This window comes from Galleria mellonella, unplaced genomic scaffold (genome assembly GCF_026898425.1).
Source record: "Galleria mellonella isolate WM207_F2 unplaced genomic scaffold, CSIRO_AGI_GalMel_v1 utg32, whole genome shotgun sequence".
NCBI lineage: Eukaryota > Metazoa > Arthropoda > Insecta > Lepidoptera > Pyralidae > Galleria > Galleria mellonella.
This window is the reverse complement of record NW_026442075.1, coordinates 5,711,838-5,725,587: the sequence shown is the minus strand read 5'-3', so window position 1 is coordinate 5,725,587 and position 13,750 is coordinate 5,711,838. Positions and strand designations below refer to the sequence as shown.

General features: G+C 30.2%; 2 protein-coding genes across 3 annotated transcripts in view; one reads left to right on the top strand and one right to left on the bottom strand.

Moving 5' to 3' along the window:
• The window catches only part of LOC113510615 (zonadhesin), a 64,508-nt gene extending 58,628 nt beyond the window's left edge, over positions 1 to 5,880 (top strand). The window contains exons 4-6 of the mRNA XM_026894075.3: positions 818 to 980; positions 1,844 to 1,942; positions 4,266 to 5,880. Of these exons, the coding sequence (XP_026749876.2) occupies positions 818 to 980; positions 1,844 to 1,942; positions 4,266 to 4,507 (504 nt within the window). The 3' untranslated portion in view covers positions 4,508 to 5,880. The remainder of the gene's footprint in view (positions 1 to 817; positions 981 to 1,843; positions 1,943 to 4,265) is intronic.
• The window catches only part of LOC113510614 (elongation factor-like GTPase 1), a 154,655-nt gene extending 141,196 nt beyond the window's left edge, over positions 1 to 13,459 (bottom strand). Inside the window, exons 1-9 of one of the 2 annotated variants that reach the window (XM_052896272.1) lie at positions 12,943 to 13,459; positions 12,128 to 12,367; positions 11,232 to 11,412; positions 9,887 to 10,769; positions 9,727 to 9,800; positions 8,999 to 9,154; positions 8,378 to 8,495; positions 7,206 to 7,930; positions 6,256 to 6,369 (exon numbers count right to left, since the gene is read on the bottom strand). In XM_052896272.1, coding sequence (XP_052752232.1) covers positions 6,256 to 6,369; positions 7,206 to 7,930; positions 8,378 to 8,495; positions 8,999 to 9,154; positions 9,727 to 9,800; positions 9,887 to 10,769; positions 11,232 to 11,412; positions 12,128 to 12,367; positions 12,943 to 13,290 — 2,839 coding nt within the window. In that variant the 5' untranslated portion in view covers positions 13,291 to 13,459. The remainder of the gene's footprint in view (positions 1 to 6,255; positions 6,370 to 7,205; positions 7,931 to 8,377; positions 8,496 to 8,998; positions 9,155 to 9,726; positions 9,801 to 9,886; positions 10,770 to 11,231; positions 11,413 to 12,127; positions 12,368 to 12,942) is intronic. The other variant, XM_026894072.3, reaches the window with a different exon arrangement.
• Positions 13,460 to 13,750: the final 291 nt, after the last annotated feature.

Here is a 13,750-nt window from a genome sequence, read left to right as displayed (position 1 = left end):
TTGAATTCTATCCAGATTAAATTAGGCCGTTATGGAGTTCTAGCTTTGTGGTTATTTTTCATTTTCAAAAAGTAAAATACTGTTCGGTGCCATACAAAAACGACGAGCAAATGAATATCGTTGTAATATGTTTTTCTACCACATATAATCTAGACCAATTTAAGGCAAATATAAATAGGCTATTTCTGGACCCGCCAGTTTCATCTTAGAACATATCGTCACTTTCGATCAGGTGAGATCTTGATAAATCGCGGAACCCAAAAATAAAAAAAAAATAAATATAGTAACGCACACCATAGAATACATTTAAAAATATCTGTATTTTGTAGTTACTGTAATGTTCTTTATAATACAAAATGCACTTTCAAATAAATTTATGCACACCATAAATGGTTTAGTAATGAAAATCATTTCACTTGACTGTGAAAAAGAACTATATTAAAATATTTTATAATATTAATTTTGATAATTATTTTTATTATATGAGTAATAAGATTATAATACGTTTAAATTTTAAATGTCACACTCTGATTATCAAAAGGTTTTTTTTAGTAAAAAAATAACCATTTTAAATGTTTTGATTGCAAAGTATTGGACAAATGGACATTGAAAATCGAATAGCGTTTTATTACTTGTAATTTTTATAATTTAATTATAAATATCATGGGTTTTCAATAACTCCATTTTCTAATAAACCAATCTCTTGCCTTTTCAAGTTTCAGTAGAACAAATTACATTAAGTTTTTGTTTCATCTATACCTATATTTAGAAGATTTTCTTCAATTTTTGTAACATTGCTTTTACTTTTGATTTACAGTATGCCCATAAAGCCGTAACGCTTGTGAAGACTTGCGAAGCAGTGTCCGAGATGCGTGAATGCCGCTCTCCTCGTGATTGGTCATTACTTGCTTTACAAAACATAAGGACTGGCAAGTCGCACTATCTTGTTATCTGCAGGTGTCCTGAGAATCACATACTAGGTAATTATCTAGTTTTTATTTAATCAATGTAATTTTAGTAGTGTTAGTTATATAACTATATAACATATACATTATTTCTATACACATATGTGTATAGAAATAATGTATACGGTAAAGAGTGAAACAAAATATAGAGAAAGAAATGGTAATACTAAACAATTATCATCAAGAAACAAAAAATTCAAATACGATTTTTTTACTTTGCATAGGTATTAGTAATCCGGTCACGAGAAGGTTTCAAAAATTCTTTTTAATTAACCTACATTACCGAGGCACTCATTTCGTTTTATTATCTTCTATAGAATGATTAGCTGCTTTCTGTGACTATGTTTGTTGTTCCCGTGAGAATATTGGAAAATCCTTCTTATTCACGACTGTGGATACAAAATTTCACGCTTCGAAATGCAACAGTATTTCTAGCTATGCGTTGATTTTTATTATTATACACTGTTTACTTAGTCAGTCAGTTTCTCCTTTTATTTAGTTATTTATTTGTTCAAACACAAAAATTTGTAAAGCTCAGCAAAAACATTTTTAGACAAATTTTTGATCGAACAGTAAAAAAAAGAGTGTTTTCATAAAATACTATACAAAAGTATCTAATTTATTTTGTTTATCTACGCTGTAAGAAATCTATGGTAGTGTTATGTGAGTGAGCTGCTGTGTGGTCCCAGCATAGAATGGGCTACATCTTCCTCTACCGAGGGTGTCGTAAGAGGCGACTGAGGGGACTTAAGATCGATGGACTGGCAGCCTCGTCCCTTTTAAAACATCACCAAAAGCCTATAATAATGATGATTATATGAGTGTTAAGGTGAATATAGATAGATTATTGATTAATATACGTTTTTCCTTTATTACAGAAGGGCCAATGTCTCATGACCAGCCGACTTATGCGTCTGTGCCTGGGATTAGAGTATATGGGATGGTCTGCGTACGACCTACAACTCCTTATAATGCTGGTAAGTCATGCTATTTCATGAAAAAGACCATGACCTAGCTGAGGCTCCTTCGAATTCTTTTTCTTTCATTTTTTTGTCAGTCGATGCTATTAAGTTCACTCTTCGTTTTATCACCCATCTTTTACACAATTTTGAATTCTGCAGCACATTAATGCGCACGTTATTTCGCATAAATAAAGTTCCGAGTTCGTTGTCCAAACGTTGTTGTTGTTAGGAAACAAACCTTTCTGAATTTGCTCCGGTTTGGGTGTTCTGCAGTGTCTACAGAAATTCGAGACCTGGTTTCTCATAACACAGGGTATCCTAGGTACCCTATATTTATTTATTTTTATTGTATTTCGCTATCTGTTAGTTTTTTATAACATGAAACGCCTCTCATGAACTATTCATACCAAGGTGTGACTACTAAGAATATACTTCTAATTCTCGTTGTCTGCAAATTATATCTAGTGGTGTTAATATTGGTGGTAAAATTACGTGTCATCATTTGCTACCTGTCTGATTAACTATCACTACTACCTTACCTATTTCTGCAAGAAACAATTCCTGTATTTTCACGTTCATTGTATATTATGTAGTCAGAGAAATTTTGGTATAAAGTATTGTCCATGATACCTATTATGATTACCACCATTTATGAAGTGGTCGTGGTTTGTCATTTACAGCAGTAAAAATACTTGTTTATTCAAAAATAATATGCTTTTATATAATCTGTTTTCTTTATTCTTGGATAGTAAACAATTTTGATCGAATAACAGTTCATAGAACACTGTTATTTCAATAAAAAGACGTGCCAATATTAACAAAGAGATAAAATACAAAAAGGTTATTGTATTAAATGGTTATACATTATATTAATGGTAATACACTAGTGATCTGACCCGGCTTTGCACGGATAAATAAAATTATACATTAGTATTTTATATTTTTTACTTTAATAGGCAATTTTTTGATATTTTGGGTTATATTATTAAAATTTTCGTAGGAATATTTATTTTTTTAATAATCTATAACCTACGGTACTCACTGATGATATAGCTTTCTATAGATGAAATAATTATTAAAACCCGTTTAGTAGTTTATCCATTACAAACAAATAATTAAATCTTTTCTCTTTATAATGTTAATACAGAAGTAAAGATTGACCAATCTTACATATATTGTGCAAAAGGAGTATCTAATGCTATATATAATATATAGGGAGGAGGAGGGAGGGACGAGCAATACGACCCTATCAGGTTAACCTCCATGCGACAAACAAAAAAATCTAATCTTACCTCTTTATATTAGTACCCGAGGTTTATTATTTTTTATCTTTTTTATTATAGTGACTAAATTGGATAAAAAGTTACGTATACATTGTTTACTAAATATAAAAGCAAAACACACGACACTCACCCGTGTTCTTATTATGACTTTCCTTGTCATTCTTAATATTCCCATATAGTCGCAAGTAATTGATATGTATCGTCGTAATGTATACATTCAACTCCATAGAGGATGACAGGGTAAAATAATAGCCCTATATATTTTAGCCTGTCCTTATCATTTATTTGCCCTTCAAACTGAAAGGCATTCGGGGGTCGCATATTGTTCCCAAAAGCTGTCGACATTTTATTTATCTAGAGGTAATTAATTAATTTAATATATATAAATATACAACAAGATATTTGGTCTCTATAGAACATAAAGAATAATGAATCTAGAATGTTACTTAATATCTTAGATCTTGTTTATATAGATTCATGAAGTGGGAGGAAGTATTGACGATAGTAGTAATTTGTTTAAAAATTAGTAACAAATACTAAGCCTAAATAGAAATTGTTTTATATTTTTCTAAATTAATAGTGTCTATTAAATCCTCTCTATCGGTTGATTTGTTTACCACCTTACCTTAATTGTATTTTTATAAACAGAAATAGTAAGTATATTTGGGAAATAACTTCATAGTGTGATAGGCTTGATATATTTAGATAACGTGAAAATTCTTTAAAAGAAATAGGAAATTTAGTAAAATTATGATAGCGTTAACGGAACTGAATAATTCAACAGGTTTGTTCTAACGTGAGGTTGGATTAGAACATGCTCAGTAAAAAATTTGGGCTCTTCTTATTTGTTAGTTTATTTAATGTTATACAACAATGTTGTTTAACGCGCACATAACAACCCTGATGTTTGAGGCGTCCATAGGCTCCAGTGACCGTTTACCATCAGATGGGTTGTATGCTTGTTTACCACCTTTATGGTATAAAAAAAACAAACTCCGGGCATCAACTGACTTTTTATTCATTGATTATCTAATGAAATTACATTTTCTCTTCAGGATTCAATGCAAACAAATTCACAAGCGGCATCCAAAGTTCGACCAGCGCGTACAAAGTGGACTACTCTCAACCACACTCATACGTCGAGAAGCCTGTATATAACCGATACCACAGCTATCCTGAACCTAACTACTACAACAGAAGGTCTAGAGTGGCACGATTCCGAAGATCGATATCAGAATACCCCCCTTTTCCATGGTACAAAGTGAAAGAGTTAGCGAAATCTTTACATTGGATTTAGATATGTTTCCGTTTTAGAATATGAGAAGTATGTTGGGTTCATTGAGACTTTATTTATAATCATCTAGAAACTGTCTCTTTGAATCCAACGCAAACTTCATTGATTATAAGTTTTAGAGCGTGTAACGCAAGGTACATTTTGGCTTGGTGCCTAAACGCAAGTCCAGTGACTTTTCGAATTTATTAATTTTTCAGATATTTATATGTGTGACCGTTGAATTTAATTTATTATAAGCTTTATATATTATTATGGCGCAGTGAGTACCTAACTCAGACTAATGTTTCACAAAACGCTTTAGCTCGGTTACATAATGAATGTAGTAATGTAGTTTCTGTTACTTCATAAGCTAAATTTGCATTTAGTTTTATTCAAGTTCTTACAATGTAACTCGATGTTTATCTCATTAGTATAAACTATTTTAGACTTAGTACACACGAAGGCACAAAATATATGCAATCTTTTAGCTAGAAATATTAAACGATTTGGCGTCTGTAGACACGAACAACATTGAATTAAAAAAATGTCGTAATGTATAAGTGGCATTAATTTATATAACACACAATATATCAAATGAAAGTTATTACTCATATAATTGTACACTTGTTAACATCAAAATATTGGCATAATGGCAACATTGAAAACGTGTTGATTGAGTGGTGAGAATCGTGGGTAAAATCAGTGTTGCCAACAGAAGAACTTTGATAGATCTAAGTTTACTGAAAGAAAATATAATAATTGAGTTTTTGCCGTGGGCGTTTTTATAATTTATCGTAGCACAACATGATTTTAATTGTTGTGATATAATAGGAGAGCAAAATGCATGCAATTGTATGTAAAAGCTTTCAATACATTCATGCAGTGCATTACCATGATATGAACAGAAAATTAAGTATCTTCTTATTTAAATTTGTTCTGTGTATACAGGAGAGTAACAAAAACGATAAAACCGGGCCATGCCGTACCGTGTCGTGTTATGGTAGATTATAAAACGTTCATCGATTAATTAAGATTTTATAATATTTGCCAGAATGTAGTAGTTATGATGATTATAGGATATAAGTAATAGAAAAAAAATTGCGATCAAAAAGATTTGAAACAAATGCTTCCCCACCAACGTATGGAGATTGTTTTAACCATGATATCGTTTACTGATACATATTAATATTAGAATGTACACAAGACAATGTGATAAGAGATTCAATGGTTTTTGTGTAATTTTGATGCATTTATAGTTTTTTAAGACTTAGTTGTAACAAATTCAGTATTTATTTAAGTAAACCATATTTATACTTAGCAGTTTACGATGTAAATAGTAGCAACAATTACAATATTTGTAATTATGAATAATAAATCTAACTGAATTTTACATAAAATGTGTACTCATTTGTTACGAAACATTTTCTTACCAGATATTTAGCTGTTGGTAGGCTTTTTTCACAAATATGCTGAAACCCTTTAGCTAATAAATATCATTTTATACATGATGAAATAGTAGTAAAATGAGAGTGTGGAAGCATAACACATCAATTCTCAAGAATGGTATTCCATGAGGTGTACCATGCACATTTTTGTAATATTCATGGTGGTGTTCATGTCTGTAGGCGACGGCTACCACTTTCCATGAAGTGAGCCGTCTGCTTGTTTGCCATTCCTCCAACAAATACCATGATAGATTCTCCCTGAAGGTTCATTTTGATTAATTCCCGGTGAATGGTTTTATCCACAAAAAAAAAAATCTATGCACTTACCTAATACTTTTTGGTCCACTACAATATCACAAGAGTACATAGCGGCCATTATCCTCTGAGGTTGTGCTTGGAACGCCTTTCTGCATCCATCTTTTACTGCTGACATTATTTGACCTACAAACGATTGTGTGATTGAGCAACAAACATTTAAAGACATTTATATCATTTACAGTTTTTGTTTGAACTAATTATATAGGTTAATGTTAATGTTAATCTGGGACATTGTCTACTTTAAATTATGATGTATCAGATTTCAATAAAATCCATTCAGACATTTATGAGTCACTGATTTAGCCCACAATCAAAATGTATTCGGGTACTGCTCATGTCTATAGGCGACGGCTACCAGTTTCAATCAGGTGGACCGTCAGCTTGTTTGCCAATTTAAGTTGCATAAAAAATATATTGGTAAGTAATAAAAACGACAGCTAAAGATTACAGAAGTGTATTGTGTTTTATTAATTTATTTAATAAATTGCACACTTCACTTACCGTTTCCCAAAATGTACAGTAAGCCTTACGTTCATATTACAAACTTAATAATTAAAAAAAAATTGAAGTCTTTCTAATTTATCATTAAAATTATCCGCTAAGCTAATAGAGAACTGAGCAGAAAAATAGCTTGACAAGTGAAAGCAAACTGAGCCTACAGGCGCGAATCGGTGCCGATAGTACTCGACAGTCACACAATTTCATGCAGCATTGGTATTACAATACCTTTTTTGTCATTACAAAAATTTGTTAAATTAATTCCGTTGATATTTCATACCTTCTATATGTTTTCATTTAACCAAAGATTGTCTGTAAGAGATTGCACTGGCGATAAGACCGCCTTTTGTAGCTTTATGTATATATTTTATGTTACTGTATTTCACTTGAATTGTTTATATGTCGTTGTTTATTTTTATGGTTCTGGTGCAATAAAGAGTTAAAGAAATAAATATAAATACCTGATAGGGGTCCAAAGGCTTGTGAGGAATCATCTCCCTGATTTTTATTTAACGTCCATTCTTCAACGCAAAAAGCTACACCCATCATTGGCTCGTCACATAACGGTCCAGCCAAAGTAGCCAATTGGAATCCATTTACAAAACTACTTTCATATTCAAGTCTAGGATCATCTTTAATTTCTTTTTCGTGGTGAAGAAACTTTGTGCTATAATCAGTAGTATGATTTAGAAGTAAATTTGGACCGCAATTTCTAGGCCCTGAGGACCAAATTTGATCAACAAAGTCTTTCCATTCAGGACCTAACTTAGAACATACGCTTTGTAATTCATCTTTGAAAATTTGAATTAGTTTTAACATGCGATCCGACAACTTATGTTTTGTACCATTTAGATACAATCCTTCTAATTTTGTTTCTAATTGTTGCTTATTTGAAATACTTTGTAGATTTTTTATATGTTGTGATATTGCTTTAAGGAGGTCTGCTGATTTATCCAATAGGGCCGTTATTTCATTTGGTATGGGTTTAGCTCTTATTTTTATTCTACTCTGTTTATTATTTGTATACACTGTGATAACCGGGTTTTCCTCTTTTTTATTACTTTTGTCTACATTCTGTGCGTCAATTTCTTCGTTAGCCATGTCTATTTTTGGTGGTTCTACTATAGTTTCTCTGAATGGAACTATAGGTTCGGAGACAGTGATTGGTATCTTCGCGTAATGTTTCCTAGAAAACACAAACAGACAATTAATTTAGACCTACAGAAGAATCAGCTAATATGGAAAGTAAAGAGAAGAAGAATTGACAATGAGTATATGTATTTACATACATACATATTTTATTAATTGGTTATATTTATAAAAGATGTATAAGTGTAGAGGGGATTGAGTAATTTACATGTAGATGAGGCAAGGTCAAACATAAACCCATCTTGTAATCAATACAATTCATCTAATTAATAGTTTGCTAAAATAATCTACACAGAATGTGATGATATATTTGACGGGTTTTTAAGAATTTCAAAGAAAATTGACCATTAAACAAACTATATATTATTATTTAAATTTTACGTTTCTACAACAAAATATAATTTAGAAAATAGCACTTTATCATTGATCATATTATGAAATTTACAATATTTAGGTGAATGAAATGTAAGAGAAATGTACTTACTTTAAATCTTCGAGACATCTTTCTAGGTGAACCTCACCGGCTGTGACTAAAACATGTTCACCTGTCTCTTGCAACAGCACTTGGACACAGGAATCTGATTGATTCAAGAGTTTGAGACCTGTAAATAGAAATATTAAATGATGAATTAGGTACATAAGTAATTTGCTTTTTTAATAAAAAAAAAGATGAAAGATTTCTGAAAGTATAATTAAAGATTTTATTCCAAAAGAATCCTTCAACTTGAAATAAAATCCCATAGGATGAACATGTAATTTCGATTAAAAGATACAACATCAAAATCAGATCGCATATAATAAACATATTATCTAATATATAGGTTAAACAAAAAACTAATTAGGCCTTTATGCCTAATTAGTTTTTTAAAACATATATAAATTAACATATATAAACATAATTAAATAATATTATATTAATAATGAAGATATGAGAAACTCTATACAACATGAATGAAAAGTAATAGAATGGTAAGTAAAAAGGGCCTAGAAGAGGTGTGCTAGGACAATTATAATAAATAAAAGTGCTAATAAAAATTTCCTATATATATGAATATATAATAACAAAATAACAATTATATATCAATTAATTTATAAATTCTCATACCTTTGACTAGTTGTTGCAATTGTGAAGGTACCGTCGGCTCAACAGCCACCCTGAGAATCGGGACAGCTGCATATTGTAACTCACTGAATGCTGGACAAGCTATTGTGCTACTGAGTGTTGCAGTTTTCAACACATGTTCTTCTAGACCACCTATGCCTGTAACGTCAAATAATAAAGGGTTATTGTATCCTTGCAATGTAAAATATATCTCTGGTATTTTTATGTGTATATTTTATATGTATGTATAAAAAACTTGTAACACATTGACTGAACTACCAACATACCGGCTGTAAGTGAAATAGTATAATCTGCTGAGATTAGAAAATATAGAAAGACATTCTGAATATAGTTTTCTTTATGGTATAGAAATTCTCATCAAGAAAGGATTTGTAGCAATTCCTATGGGTACAAGGGTAAATTTTGAGGTTTTCAGGAAGATAAAGCTGCAGTAAACAACTAGTATAAAAATATAAGCAGGTATTCTTATTTTTGCAATTCAAACTATGATATATTTATGATGTTTTTTACCAAATATATTAAAAAAAAATATATATTCTGAAACATAACATATACCTAAATAGATTTATTGAAAATAACATACATACATTTGTACATACATATTAAGATTGAAATGCTCAATCTAATATGAACAAACATACTAGTATAATACAATTGAAATTTCTTCATCACCAAGGCTGGTAAATATTAATAAAAATATAATCACTAACCTATAATATTGCCAGCAATAGCTTCATCTATACTTTCCAAGTCTCTTCCCATTAAAATGTACAAAGATTTGATTCTGAAATAGAAAGAAATATTAATTTTTAACATTCGAGAATAATATCTTTAAAATAAATAATGATATAAATAGTTTTAAATACTTACTCAGCACATGTAATGTGTTCATCACTATTCAAATCTTTTAATTTCTTATCATAATCTATTTTATAATCTTTACTACTAAGTACTTTGGACGGGTCATGTTTAGGTCCTAAAACATATACTTTATCACCTCTTTTGACTTTACCACTAAAAATTCTAGCGAAAGCTATAAACGCGGGCTGCTCTTTGTCATCTAATTCCTGGTTATCTTCTGTTTTATCTTCAATATCTTCTTTAATATTTTCCTTTTTTTGTTCATTAATTGAAACAGGTTCTGTAGTAGTATTATTAAGTTTCTGCTGTTCACGCAACTGCCTAGCTCTCTCTCTTCTAACAGCCATCTCATCTTCTGTCAAAGACTTCGGTTTATTTTCTGGTAGCGCACTTTTATCTACACCAAACATTTTCGATATAAAAATAATAACAGGTTTATCACTATTACTATCACAGTCTAAGAAGTCCTTTTTAAGCTTTTGTGTTTCAGGATGCAATGCCTCAAAGTCTCCTATACCTGAACACATGAGTTTCTCAACTTTATCGGGTATAATCTCTTTTGGCGATGGAAGTTTTTCACACACCATATTGAGTATAGTTTGCGATAGAGGAATCCACTGCATCATGAGTGATTGAAGTTGAATTCTTGTGTCTGTATGTCTAAGATCTCTAGCAGTAAGTTTGATGCCTAATTTTTCACACATCACTGATACTTTCTCTTTCTCATTTCTAGTTACTATTGTTTCATAAATATTCCAAAGGTTATCCAGTATTACTTGTACAAACAGTGGTTTTTTAGCTTTCTCTTGTGCACCTTTCATTACACGTTTAGTTTTTGTATTTAAATAGAAATCACCCCAAAGTACTTTTCTTAGTAGGTCTTCTTTGATTCCTGTAATTATAAAATACATTTATCAATATTTAATAAATTATCACATAAGTAAGAAAGAAAATTAATGTTATTTATAAATAAGAATTATTATCATATATTGCAATAAAAAGTTATAGAAAACTAGTGCACTGACATTTTTTATCTATTAAAAAGGGATCTGTAACATATTGATTATCCTGGATTAAAAATATATTTTTCTTTATGTTAAATACAATGTACATGATGTTTTTCATGATAATAGGCAGAGCTATTAAGGCATGAGGAAGTACCACCAAACTCAGTTATAATACTCATATTTATAATTTTATTTACGGATTAATTAAATTACTTAAAGATACTCGTGTTTGTCAACAATAATTTATATTTAAAATAAAAACCTTTGTGGTGGTTTGATTATCCATTCAAAGGTAGGGTAATTTTTTTGATATTATATGAATTCACCTTAGACTATGAAATTCTTACCAAGTTTTGTAGAAAATAATTTAGCAAAAGTATGGATGGTGAATCCCCATCCATCAATAGCACTGGCAAAAACAACATTCCCCTGTTCTGGTGAAAAGTATAGGGTGGAGTCATCTGCTTCTTCTAAGGCTGATGTCCAATCATAGTAGTCCTTATCTTCTTGAACTGGCTGTTGTTCTTTCTGTAGGTGTAATTTAGAAAACAATATAGATACCTCAAAAAAGTTAATATCTTTACTAAAGGCATGTGGTGATTTGCTCCCGGGGTCACCTCTTAAAGAAATTTGTAGTGACATGTATTCTTACTCTACTAGAATATAGAAGCAATATGATATGATACCACCCAATTTACAAAAATTTCATTATTGGTATGAGGACAGCTTATTTTGGTTAAATTAGATTTATCTATATTTGGTTAATAAACATACATTCATCAATGGTCAAACATGCAAGGGCATCACTTCAGAACAGCTGCACCTATTAATTATTTGTTTAATTTTTTGTAATTGTAAAATTAAATAAAGAAAATGTTCGAAAAATTATATGAAAAAGTGAAAAATTTGGGTTAAAAAATCTACATATAAAAAGTGAGAGAGTGGGATAGAAGACAGTGAAGATTTGGTCTTATTTTCTTGACTTACAAGGGTGATTCATTTGAAGTAGGCAAAGGCAGGAAGTAAAAGAATTTATCTTTTTATAATTGGCTAAGACATGAATTTGATAATTGAAATATTTAATAAAAAGGAAAACTGATAAGAAAATTATAAACAGCAACTGCCAAATTTACAGTACAGATTTACATTATCCAAAGCACTCTAAGACAATTACTATCATATAATGACAGTACATAATAATAATAAATATAATTTGTTATAATATTTATATAAACTGTCTTACCTGTTTCTGTATACTAGTATTTTCATTTTCAAATACTTCTGTGGAAAATAATTCTCCCATAACAGCATTAACTTGTTCTAATAGTTGAGTCAAATGTACATATGCATCTAATGGTGTCAATTGCATTTCTAATATGAGCCTGTCTATTTTGTTCAGTACAAGTACTGCACGAATATTCTCCGAGTATGCCTGTTTGAGTGCTAATCTTGTTTGTGGGCATACACCTTCTACAACATCGACCTGAAATTGTGAAAAAATATATTACAATTAAAAATTGATTACTGTGTTTTTTTAAAAAAAAATCTTTTATTTTGATTATTTAATTAGTTTTTATAAAATAAAAAAAGTCTTGTTGACATTGTTCTCTTAATAAGTATTGCAATTTTTTATTGTGGTAGATTTATTGTGAGTACTGATATAAAATATATATAAAATTATATATATCTGTGGTTACAATAGTCGACGAAGCAAGATGGTGTAATATGGTGTAATCAGTATAAATTGTATGTACATGCAATTTATACCTATTACATCATAAAGAACCATACATGAAAACATTTTAATAAAATGAATTTTCTAAATAAGTTAACAATTCTTCTTCAGCTGCAATTTATTTTGGCTTACATCAAAATAAATTATAATATGCATATAAAAAAAGTAGAAAAGATTTTATATAAAATCCAAAAGATTAGATAATGAACAGTGTACATTAATAGAAAAGGAAATCAACATTTATATTAGAATATAGTCATAAATAGAGATAAATATTGTTAATAAGAAGTACCACAATGTAGTCTACACAAATGTTTACTTACAACAACTATAGCTCCATCACACAATCTGACTGCTGTTGATACTTCACTGGAAAAGTCTATATGTCCAGGTGAATCTATAAGGTTTACCAAGTATTCTTCTTCATTTGTAGCATGGTATAGAGCAATACTGCTGCTTTTCATAGTTATACCTCTCTCTTGCTCATCTGGCCTGCTGTCCATGTATCTGAGCTTCCCTGACATTCTCTGTGATATGATACCATTGCTGGATATTAAAGAATCGGCCAATGTTGTTTTCCCATGGTCCACATGTGCCACAATACAAATATTTCGAATATTTTTGGGTTTGTTTTGAAGTTGCGAAAGTTTTGTTGCATCTACAAGCCGCATTTTTATTTATTAACAGAATATTATATTTAACGTTACCGCACAATTATGCTGAAGAACTGTAGTTATTATAATCACAACAAGATGTGTTGAATTGCATTAAAATTCTAATAAAATACAACGTGAGTTAATAAAAGTGACGAATCTTCATATTTATTTGACTTTGACACATACTAACCAGGATTGCCAGATAACAATTTTTATTTTTACCCAAACGTAATTTTTTTTTCCAAATCGATATTAACGTTAAATACTTTTTTTTATATCTGCGAGTTTAGGGACGTTCAAGTATTAAATAATGTATTTTTTAAAGTTTTTTTTATCCTTCCTTTGCTCTTATGTAACGCGCCATATCATTTTTCAAAAATTCTATACGAATTTCTTCATTTTATCCAATCACAAATTACAAAATTACAAATCGCAAATCCGGCCCCATATGGAGTATTGCTGTCACTTATGGGCG